This window comes from Myotis yumanensis, unplaced genomic scaffold (genome assembly GCF_028538775.1).
Source record: "Myotis yumanensis isolate MYYU_CA2020_CCGP unplaced genomic scaffold, mMyoYum1.0.hap1 SCAF_3, whole genome shotgun sequence".
Lineage (NCBI taxonomy): Eukaryota > Metazoa > Chordata > Mammalia > Chiroptera > Vespertilionidae > Myotis > Myotis yumanensis.
In genome coordinates, this window is record NW_027223754.1 from 24,083,289 (window position 1) to 24,095,678 (window position 12,390).

General features: G+C 37.1%; 1 protein-coding gene across 1 annotated transcript in view; it reads left to right on the forward strand.

The window, feature by feature from the left end:
- Nucleotides 1–11,943, forward strand: part of LOC139004886 (A disintegrin and metallopeptidase domain 3-like) — a 94,627-nt gene extending 82,684 nt beyond the window's left edge. Inside the window, exons 17-19 of the mRNA XM_070407390.1 lie at nucleotides 899–985; nucleotides 4,366–4,483; nucleotides 11,774–11,943. Coding sequence (XP_070263491.1) covers nucleotides 899–985; nucleotides 4,366–4,483; nucleotides 11,774–11,943 — 375 coding nt within the window. The remainder of the gene's footprint in view (nucleotides 1–898; nucleotides 986–4,365; nucleotides 4,484–11,773) is intronic.
- Nucleotides 11,944–12,390: the final 447 nt, after the last annotated feature.

A 12,390-nucleotide genomic window follows, 5' to 3' on the forward strand; every position in this document is an offset into this window, starting at 1 on the left:
TTCCTAGGTAAAATTCATTCCTAGGTTACCTTGTTATTTTTTGATGCAATAATAAATGTGGTTGTTTTCTTAGTTTCTCTTTTTGGCAGTTTATCATTGGGGTATAAAAATGCCAAGCATCTCGGTGTGTTGATTTTGTATCCTGCAACTTTGCTAAGTTCATTTATTAGATCTAGTAGTTTTTTAGTGGAGTCTTCAGAGTTTCCTATATATTACAATGTCATGTCTTCTGCATACAGTGACAGTTTGAATTCCTTCTTTCCAATTTGGATGCCTTTATTTTTTCTTCTTGGCTGATCATTATGACTGGGACTTCCAGTACTCTGTTGAGCAAATTGGATCCAGCAATACATTAAAAAAATCATAGACCTGATCCCGTGTGATTTATTCCAGGGATGTAAGATTGGTACAAGTATATACAAATCAATAAGATACATCACATAAACAAAATGAAAAATAAAAATCACATTATCATATCAATAGATGCAGAGAAAACATTCAATAGGGGAGTATAGGGGGATCTTATCTCAATGTAATAAAGACCATGTATGAAAAAGATACAACCAACATTATGGGCTAAAACTAAAAGCATTTCTCTTAAACCATGAACAAGATAATGATGTCCACTTTCACCACTCTTATTTAAAAAATTCATATGTTTTATAAATACTTTGGTGGGGATAAGCAGGTTTACAGTTGTGTGTATGCAAAACAAAGTAGACTACAGGAGTGTGTAAATAATATAAATAATCATAATTTGCATGTCTTTTCCCACTGTAAACCTACTTTTACCCTCTTCTGTACATATAAATTTTGTGCATTGTTTTTGTACCAACAACAATTGCTCAACTCTGCATTTCCTCATTTTTATTGTTGATGCTTGTTTTTAAAATTTTAGTTTTGCCTTTCTGGAAAGTGCACGTTTGCTGCTAATCACAAAGACCTTGCATCCTGTAATGCTTCAAAACTGTGCAATGGACATGGCGTAAGTAATGGCTACTTTATTGTTATATATAGTTATTTTTTAATTCATGTTAACATTTTAAGGATAACAAAGAGATTCACAATTATTTGATGTGGAAATTTCTTATGAAAAGTTGCAGTCAAATAAGGAAACCCATTTTTAATTTTTATACATATGGACATGAATTATGTATTTAATCAGATTTTTCCAGGTCTCCTGAGTTAGTAACCTTTGAACTCTGTACGAAATGCTATATAAAGCATAATGTGTTATTCTAATATTAGATCAAGATTGTAAAATTTTTGGAATAGATTTATTAAAGATAATACATACAATTATTTATACATATAAAATTGTTTATAATTGAGTGTATGCTATAATATCTGTCAACCATACAAAATATATTTTTATTACACATAATACTTATCCTATCTAATAAAAGAGAAACATGCAAATTGACCATATCCCCGAATGCTTCCCATTGGCTAATCAGCAGGATATGAAAATTAACTGCCAACCAAGATGGTGGCCGGCAGCCAGGCAGCTGAAGTGAACAGGAGGCTTGCTTGCTCCAGTGATGGAGGAAGCCAAGGTTACCAGCCTGTGGCAGCCCAGCTCTGAGCTCCGGATACAACAATGTTGCAATTATAGAACCTAAACAAGCTCCAGATAGCTGCTTTCAGCTGGCAGCGGGCTCAGAGCTTAGAGCTGCAGTGATGGCAACAGAGTTTCAATTATAGAAGCTAAACAAAGCCCAGATATCTGCTTTCAGCAGCCGAGGCCTCAAGCTGAAGCCGGCCTCAGAGCTAAAACCGGCTGTCAGCTCCAGTGACAGCCATAGAAAGTAAATAAATCCCAGAATTAAAAATAAAAATAAAAAAGGAGAGGCTGGGAGCTTGAGTCACCCGCCAGCCTAAAAACAGCCATCAGCCCGTCATCCAGGCTGGCCAGGCACCCAGCAGGATCCCCACCCTGATCCGGGACACTCTTCAGGGCAAACCAGCCGGCCCCCAACCGTGCACCAGGCCTCTATCCTATACTATAGGCAGGGTGGGACAGCGCGAGCTGCCATCCGGGCCCCATGTGCAGCCCTGGGTAGCGGGGCATAAGCATCGCCCCCAGCCAGGACCCCTATGTGCCACCTGAGCCCCCAACCGGGACCCCCATGCCGCCTAAGCCCACCTCCAGCCGGGACCCTATGACTATTGGAGAGCAGGAAAGTGCTGCTGGACCCTGGTCGCTGTGGTGATCTGGCCATCGGTAAGTAGAAAAGTGCCACCTGTAGGCAGCCCCCCGCTGGGCCTGATCCAGGAGCATGACAGCCCGGCCTGCAGGCAGCCCTCAGCTGGGCCTGCTCCCCAGTCACCATTGGGATCAGGGAGCAGGAGAGCAAGCCTGGCCTGCGGGCATCTCCAAGCTGGGCCTGCTCCCCAGTTGCCATGGAGACCTGGAAGTGGGAAATCCGGGCCTGTGGGCAGCCCCCAGCTGGGCCTGCTCCCCCATCACCATGGCGATCCTGGAGCAGGAAAGCCCGGCTTGCAAGCAGCACCCCCATCCTGGCCATAGCTCAAGGGAGAGTACAACATGCAGTGGAGGCCAGGATCCTGAGAGATCAACACAGAGGGGCTCCTGCTCCAAGCCTCCAGGGTGTGGCTGGGGGCAGGCCCCCAGCAGACACACACACACACACACACACACACACACACACACACACACTCACACACGGGACGCCTGCTCCGAGCCTCTGCTGCCAGACTATGGCCATCAGTAGGACATCCACTGAGGGCTCCCAGACTGAGAGAAGGGCAGGCTGGGCTGAGGGAACCCCACCCCCCACTGCATGAATTTCGTGCACCAGGCTTCTAGTCCTATATAATAAAAGCCTAATATGCTAAGTGTCTGACCGTTCATTTACCAATCAACCAGCTGCTATGATGTGCACTGACCATCAGGGGGCAGACACTCTAACTGGTAGGGTAGCTTGCTGCTGGGATCTGGCTGATCAGGACTGGGCGAGGCTGGCAGGACAAGCCCTGGAGACCTCCTGCGGACCCTCCCTGGCCTCTAAAATATTTCTTCTAATTAATTTCCTTTCAATGTGCAGGAATCCATGCACTGGGCCTCTAGTAGTCTAATATTTTTTGAGAGAGAGCAGGATGTATTCCAATCTTTTATGCACTTTAATGGCTTCAATTTGTTGTTTGTATGTCTGTTCCACAATATATTTGAAGTCATTCACTATTGGACTTTGGTATATTGTTAACTTTATTGTAAATAGTGGTTCACTGGACATTGTTGTACATTCAGTTTTGCATGTTTATCTGATTTCTTAAGTTGTTATCAATAATATCTGATGGGTCTAATGCATCATTAAACTTTTCAGTAATATATTGTCTTCAAGAAACACTGTACCAGTTTTTGCTCCCACTTGTCTTGTATGAAAAGGTGCATTTCCTTTAATTCTGGCCACACCAGTTTCTCAGTTTTTCAGTGTTTTCTAACATGGTAAATCCATTGTTAATTTGCATTTATTTAATAATTAATGATATAGTTCTTTACTATGTATGTATACTCATATTTACCATTTGCATTTCTATTTTCCCATCCATTGTGAAATCATCTATTGGGTCATAGAAGTTTTGGAAACTTTGGAAGGTTTTAAAGCATGCCTTTGGTTTTAAATCTGTGACTAGTGTCTTCTGCCATATTGAACCTCCATATTTTATCCTGTAATAATTAATGGAAAAAGTGACCTTTTATGTGTCTTGATTCAAAATTTTTCCCCTAGTAACTTAAATGTCCTATTATTTACATTTATTTTCTGTTTCTTTCCTTCTTTATTTAATTTTAATTGAATTTTTGCATGCACCTACTTCTAGATTCCCTCATCTACTTCTGACCCTTTTTTCAATTCATGTACCAGCTCACATTTACAGATATTTTCTAGCAAAATATTTTTATATTTGTGTCTGTTTAGGCAAATTCTTCCTTGAGTTTGTTCATAATATTTTTGGTAAACGTTTGCCCTTCTCACAGCTATTTTTTTATCTAACACAATTCATAATAAATTTACACTTGCACAATTTCATAACATCTAGCCTCATAATTTCTATGCCTGTCTAGAATAAGATATTTCAGTTGTATAAAAAATGTTATCTACTTGTATTTTAAAATACAGAGACAAGTAATAGTAAATTTCTGTTTTATGAAAAGATAATGCATGGACATTTATTTTGTAGAATTTTATTTTAGAAATTATTTCCACATTAAAATAAACACTACCTCCAATATACTAAATTATAATATCTTAACAATGTGCATTGAAGAATAATGACAAATATTGCATTTAATTTTTTATTGTATATACAGTATTTTTATTCTTCATTTGGTTTTGGTTTTAGGTTTGCAATACTAACTTTAATTGCCAATGTGATATCGGATATTCTCCTCCAAATTGTGTGCGAACACTGTCATCACCAGGAGGAAGTACCGATGATGGGTATTGGATTTTGCCTGAGGGTTGGTATCTTGATCAGTGTGCTCCAACAGAACTTTCTGCACTTACAGTAATGTTCTACATCTCCACCATTGATGTGGCTATTGATCACTTGGCATGTGGATAGTGCAATTAAGGAGCTAAAATTTCCATTTTATTTTACTATATTGAATTTAAATTTAAAGAGCCATTTTGGCTACTCTATTACACAGTGCAGCTAACTCTAAATCATACTTTTAATCAAAATGTTGTATACACTTATAATTCAAATCTAGAAGTGAACATTTCAATAGGCTTCTCCCAAAATTAACCATGGTTACTCATACATTTCTTTTTTACAGTAGAGTTTTCTAGATTAGTGTTATTAAATGATGGAATAGGTGATAGTTTCAGTATATAGTTTATATCTCAAGAATTAGCTATTGTAATGTGCTAGTTCAAAACTAAGTTGCATTTTTAAAGTTAACTATACTAGAGAAAGTTAAAAATAATAAAATCTTTCATAACCATCCCATATGAATAGTAGGTAGTACAAAACATTTTTCCATGTATTTGGTGAACGTTCACAAACAAATGTAGTGTATCTGATTTTTCTAAACTTCACAATGTGTAAATCTCAGAAGAGTTTATTTCCATTAATGTCTTTACACCATTGGTACTTTTGCTGTTAGTATTTTATTTGTATATTGTAGTATAACACTGTACATTATTTGCCTTAGGTAGCTGATAGATTGTTAAATATTTTTAATACAAATATTTACATTTGCCCACAGATTTACTGTTCTCTAGGGCTTTCCAACTCCTCCAACCCATTAGCAGTTTTCTATGGGTCATTTCCTTTCAGCCTGAAAAACTTCCTTTTGTATCCCTCTTTTTTTCTGTCTATCTTGCAGTCTTTGTCTTTAAAGTGTTTGGATAATGTCTAAATTTGTGAAGGATATTTTCACTGGAAATAGATTTCTACATTCAGAGTTGTTTCTCTCAGATGTTCAAAGATATAATCACATTGTTCCCTGCCTTTCATATGCTGATGAGAATACCGCTGTCATTCTTCTCATACCTCTCAATAATATAATGATTTTTTTATTTTTTTGTCTGAGTTTCAGACTTACTTTCCAGTTTTGATCTTCTAGTTTCACTATGATATACCAAGATGTGTTTTTCTTTGAATTTTTCCTGCTTGGATTGGCTGAGATTCTTGAATCTATAGCTTGATGTATTCTTGGAAATTTTGAGAAATAAATACTAGCCATTATCTCCTTTTTAATATTTATTTTTATTATACATGTTTGGCTTTTAAAAAATTTATACACTTTATGGATTCTCTCTGGGGTATACAATTCTATGGGTACAGAAAAAAATGAGCAGACTTGTTTTCCTATTAGCTGTCATCATGATACACAATAGACCTGTCATCCCAAATTCTCCCTCTGGTTTCACCTTTGCAGTCAACCCCTAATGTCAATTCCTGGAAAAGAGGTATTTGTTCTCTGTCCCTAGATACTTCCTTTTCCCAGAATGACATATGTATTTGGTATTCATTTCTGTTGTCATATGTTTTAATAGTTCATTCATTTTTATTTTTAACTAGCCTTCTATTGAAAAGATGTACTATAATTTTCTTATCAATGCATCCATTGAAGATTATTTGTGTGTTCTTTCAAGATTTTGGTAGTAAGAATAGAGCGATATAAACATGAATATAGAATTATATATATGAATATATATGTATATATGTGTATGATATATATAATGTACTTATAGAATACACATATATTGTCACTTTTTGGTGGGTAAACACCAGGGGAAAATATTGTTGGGTCACTTACTAAGTATATTTTTTTACTGAGTGTACTTTTAATATTTTAGGTAATAGCCAAGCTATTTTCAAAAGTGGCTGCACACATTTTTCTTCCCCCCATTCATCAATGACAGATCCAGTTTCTCTGCACCAACAGTCCACAGTTCATAAGCACTTGATATTGTTATTTTTTTGTTTATATGTTTTGTTTGATATTGTGTTGCCAGTTTTATATATGTAATCATATCCTATTGGGTTTTTATTTAACCTTTTATGTTGAAATAATTATGGATTCACAATGAATTGCAAAAGAAACATAGATGGAAGTACTGTGTACCTTTCAGTCAGCCTCCATCAATGGAAATGTGTTACAGTACTATAGTACAAATCAAAGCCTGGAAGTGGATATTGATAAAATACATAGAAATTTTCTGTCTTCATCCATATACATGCACTCATTTATGCATGTGTTTGTGTTTTGTGGTTGCACTTGTGTGTGTATTTAGTTCTGTGCAATTTTGTCACATGTTCAAATTGGTGTAGTCACCACCGTAATCAAAATGCAGAACTGTATCATCACTACATGTTTTATCACTAAACTAATATTAGTCCTTTGTACAGCTATGCTGATTCCTTCTTTCCTCCTTTCCTAATTTCTAGCAACCCTGAACTGCTCTGTCTCTCTAATTATGTTATTTCATGAATATCATTTAAATACATTCATATAATTTGTGTCTCTTTAAGATTGACTCTTTTACATAAATTTCATGAACTAAATGTAAGTTGTTGCATATGTAAATACTTCATTTTAAAATTTTGATTGTTACTTCTTTTTATGGATATACTAGAGGCCTGGCGCACAAAAATTTGTGCACTCGGTGGGGTGGTCCCTCAGCCTGGCTGGTGCCCTCTCGCAGTCTGGGACCCCTTGGGGGATGACCACCTGCTAGTTTAGGCCCGCTCCCCGGGGGATTGGGCCTAACATGGCAATAAGACATCCCTGTGGCAGCCCGGCAGCCCTCGGGGGATGTCCACTTGCCAGCGGGGAGCAGACCTAAGCTGCAGTCAGACATCCTTAGCACTGCTGAGGAAGCGGGAGAGGGTCCCACCACCACCGCTGTACTGGCAGCCATCAGCCTGGCTTGTTGCTGAGCAGGGCTTCCCCATGTGGGAGCACACTGACCACCAGGGGGCAGCTCCTGCATTGAGCATCTGGCCCCTCATGGTCAGTGTGTGTCATAGTGACCAGTCATTCCCAGTCTTTCTGCTGTTAAGGTCAGTTTGCATATTACCCTTTTATTGTATAGGATAGAGGCCTGGTGCACGGGTGGGGGCTGGCTGGTTTGCCCTGAAGGGTGTCCCGGATCAGGGTGGGGGTCCTGCCTAGGTGCCTGGCCAGCCTGGATGAAGGACTGATGGCTGTTTTCAGGCTGGCCACACCCCCTTTAGGGTGGGGTCCTCACTGGGGTGCCTGGGCAGTCTGGATGAGGGGCTGAGGGCCATTTTCAGGCTGGTGGGCGACTGAAGCTCCCAGCCTCTCCTTTTTTCTTTTCTTTTTTATTCTGGGGTTTATTTACCTTCTATAATTGAAACATTGTTGCTTCCGGAGCTCAGAGCCCAGCAGCGGCAGGCAGGGAACCTTGGCTTCCTCCATCACTGGAGCAAGCAAGTCTCCTGCTTGCTTCAGCTGCATGGCTGCTGGCCGCCATCTTTGTTGGCAGTTAATTTGCATATCCTGCTGATTAGCCAATGGGAAGCGTAGTGGAGGTACAGTTAATTACCCATTTTGTCTTTTATTAGATAGGATCAACTTGTCTTTAATTATTCACCCAGTGAAGGACATTTGGTTGGTTTCTAATTTTTAGCTATGGGTAGTATGAATAAATCTGCAATGAACATTCATGTAGAAGATTCTACATAAGAGCAAATTTTTAATTGTCTAGGAAACATGTCCAGCAATGAAATTGCTGGATTGATAGTAAGCCTTTTGTAGTTTTAAAAGCGTCTGCCAAACTATTCCAGAGTTGCTGATCACTTGACATTGATAGCAATAATATATGAATAATTTAGGTTTTTGGCATCCTCACCAACTAATTTTTAAGCCATTCAATTAAGCATATAATAATATCTCATTGTGGTTTTAATTTGCACTTTCCTAATGGGTAATGTTGTTAAATTTATTTAATATGCTATTTGGCATCTGTATATCCTTTTTGACAGAAAGACTTATAAAATATCTTAATTATAAAATATCTTCCTCCATAAATATTCTTTCCTTTAGCACTATGAGCAATAAAATAAAATTTCTGAATTCTCAGTTATGTTCAATAGAAATTAACATAGAAAGACTGAAATGGACCTAACGGTTCTTTTGTACCTTCTTGGAAGTGGATTCATTACTTAGGGCAACAAAATCAGAAAACTTCAATTTTGCAATGGAATAAATTTGGGAGACCAGACATAAACCCTCACTTATGTAGTCTAATGATTTTCCATAATGATGCCCTGGCCATTCAATGGGGGAAAGGAGAGCCTTTTCAGTAAATGGTAATAGGATAGTAGATATCAACAAGGAAAAGAATACACTTGGATGTTTACTGAAACCATATGCCAAAATTAACCACAAATGGATCCGAAATTAAATGTGAGAGGTAAAATGATAAAATTCTTAGATGAAAACAGAGGAAATATTAAAAACATTGGGATTTGCAATAATTAATTGAGTATGGCACCAAAAATACAGAAAACTTATGTAGATAAATTTGAATTCATCATAATCAAAAACTCTTTTCTTGCAAAGAGAAGTATCAACAAAGTGAAAAAAATTGCCTATGCTATGTTAGAAAATGTTTGCAAATTATATACCTGATAAATTTAATATCCATAATATGAAAAGAACTCCTGCAACTCAACAACAAGGAAACAACCTAATTAACAAATGGGTAAAAGACTTGAATAAACATTTATACAAAGAATTTACCTCAGCCGTAACCAGTTTGGCTAAGTGGATAGAGCGTCGGCCTGCAGACTGAGGGGTCCCAGGTTCGATTCCGGTCGGGGGCATGTACCTTGGTTCTGGGCACATCCCCAGTAGGGGGTGTGCAGGAGGCAGCTGATCGATGTTTCTCTCTCATCAATGTTCTTAACTCTCTATCCCTCTCCCTTCCTCTCTGTAAAAAATCAATAAAATATATTAAAAAAAAGAAATTACCTCAATGTCTAATAAGCATATGAAAAGATGCTCAACATCATAAATTGCTAGGGAATTGTGAGTCAAACATACAAGATTATAAAAAAATTGAGAAAATATTATGTTGAGGATATGAAGAGAGTGGAGCCCCTGTGCACTGTTAGTGGAATGTAAAATTATGCAGCCTTTTTGGAAAATAGTATAAGCACAAGCAAAGAATGAAACAAGGGATTGATCCAATTTCATCAAAATTAAGAACTTTTGTACTGCAAAAGACACAACCAAGAAAGTGAAAGACAAATTACAGAATGGGTGAAGATATTTGCAAATCTTGTATCTGATATGCAACTTGTATATCTCGAATATACAAAGAACTCTTACAAGTCCATAGTAAAAATAAAACCCAATTAAAACTGAGAAGGGGTTTAAGATATGTTTATTTATCTCCATACGAGAGATACAAATAGCTCATAAACTCATGAAAATGTGCTAAACATTTTAGAAAAATATAAATCGAAACCATGAATTACTAGTTCATTCTCATGAGGTTGATTATAAGAAAACATAATAGGCAACATGTTATTAGTGAGGATGTGGAGAAATTGGGATCATCTTAATGCTATTTTTCCAGCAGTGCTCAAGCTCTGGTATCTTATTTTCAATCTCAAACCAGTAAGAGCTGCTGTTTGATTAGCTTCAGGTTGGACCTCTACCAAGGACACCTGGGAGGCTATCACAACCCTTCTGGCTCCCTAATCTACAGAGCAACTGTGCTGCACCCTGCAGATCCAGCCATTTCTGCTGCTGTGAACTCTGTGCTTTGCTTCATTAACTCACTGAAGTGCTGCCCTTTGCCTAGCACCCTAGTTCTCTGCTGACATCAGCAAATTTTCCATAGGTAGAGTTGAATTTTCATAAAATCAACAGCATATTAAGTTTCCTTCCTATATTATAGTTTTGCATTTCCTGTTGACTTCCAGTAATCACTTCCCTCATGTAGATTGTCTTGTTTTATATTTTTATTATAAGAGGGCTAGTCCAGCACCATTCAATGGCAATATTTCATCAGAGCTGAAGTGGAAGCCCTACCTTCCTTAGAGCAATGGGTATCTCTCCATCCAATAAGTAGGTGCAATTCCTTTTATCAGCCTTTAGTACATGAGAAGAAAGATCCACTTTGACTATGATATTGTGAGTGAAGATGGACTAATGGAGAATTGACCTTTTCTGATGGAGGAAGCAGGAAAAGGAGAGTTTTAAAACTATTGAGTTTTCCCATAACATAAGACTGCTGAGCCCTAACTGTTTTGGCTCAGTGGATAGAGCGTTGGCCTTCGGACTCAAGGATCCCAGGTTCGATTCCGGTCAAGGGCATGTACCTTGGTTGTGGGTACATCCCCAGTAGGGAGTGTGCAGGAGGCAGCTGATCGATGTTTCTCTCTCATCGATGTTTCTCTCTATCCCTCTCCCTTCCTCTCTGTAAAAAAATCAATAAAATATATTTAAAAAAGAAAGACTGCTGAATTTTGCATGATTGCAATATTTTTGCATATACTTGTCAATTTATTTCCTATAACACATAAACATTGTGAATCACTATTTTTTTCAGTTAAATCAGTTTTTATCAACATGCAATTACATTGTGTTTCTAAGTTATTGAACTTTTGTCTTTTTGGGGGAGGGGCATTAATTTCATTTCCATTTAATATTTTCGCAGTCATATCGGTGGTAATTCTGATCGCTTAATTTAATTTTCTGTATTTTAGTTATCCAGATTATTTCTTTTGTTAAATTGGGCCCAGCTTACATAGATTTTAAAAATATCCCTGTAATGTCTTCTAACATCTAATTAGGACAATACCACCTTATACAGATTATATGGAAAATTATCCCAGTTTACTACAATTAATTGTGCCTTTCTACCTTCAGTTATGTCAATAATTTCTATTGAATCTTTTTTAAAACACTTCTATTACTTTCTCTATATATTACATGGAAGAAATTAGATAAATTCCATGTGTTCTTGGCAGCAATTCACAGACTGGAATATGATAAACTACATTAAACTATAGAATATAAATACAGGTTGTATGTGCAATGGTTTAAAATAAAATATGACAATGATATTGATATATATTGAGTGACATAAATAGATAACATATTTTATGGCATAGTCACAGAATATTGGAAAATAGTTTAACACTTTTTAAGTTTATTCATCCCATACAGTATAATTGGAATGACAAATTTTTATAAATATTAATTATAATATGTTTTTAATATTACTTTTGAAAATTTTAAAAGGTACTCTCATATTTTTAGGAGAAGTTAAGAACTTGAAAATAAATAAACAACATGCTGCTGCTCAAAAAAGTGGTCTTTTGATTGGTTTCTGCATTTTTCTCTCATTATTTATTTTAATTGCCATCATTGCTCTTAAGTGGAATAAAATGAAATTTTTGAAAAGAAGGAAAACAATAAGTGAAGGGTAAGTAAAATAATTATTTCTAATAAAATGTTGAAATGCATTATGGGGAGAATTCAAATGTCTTTGAGAATATTACAAGTAGGAAATCTTGAATGGATTGGGTTGATGGGCAGAAATATTGAGTCTTAATATATAAGTAGTTTTTCAGATTGTACGCAGGTAAGTATTCTTTTTTCCCCTTTATTGATTAAGATATTAAAAATGTGTCCTTATCCCCCCAATGTCCCCTCATCCCCCCAATCCAGCCCTCACCCTCACCCCCTGTTGTCCACATCCATCGCTTATGCTTATATGCGTGCATACAAGTCCTTTGGTTGATCTCTCCTCCTCACCCCCACCCTCCCTTATCTTCCCTCTGAGTTTTGAGCATCTGATCAATGCTTCTCTGAATCTACATCTGTTTTTGTTCATCGGTTTATGTTATTCATTATAGTTCACAAATGAGTGAGAG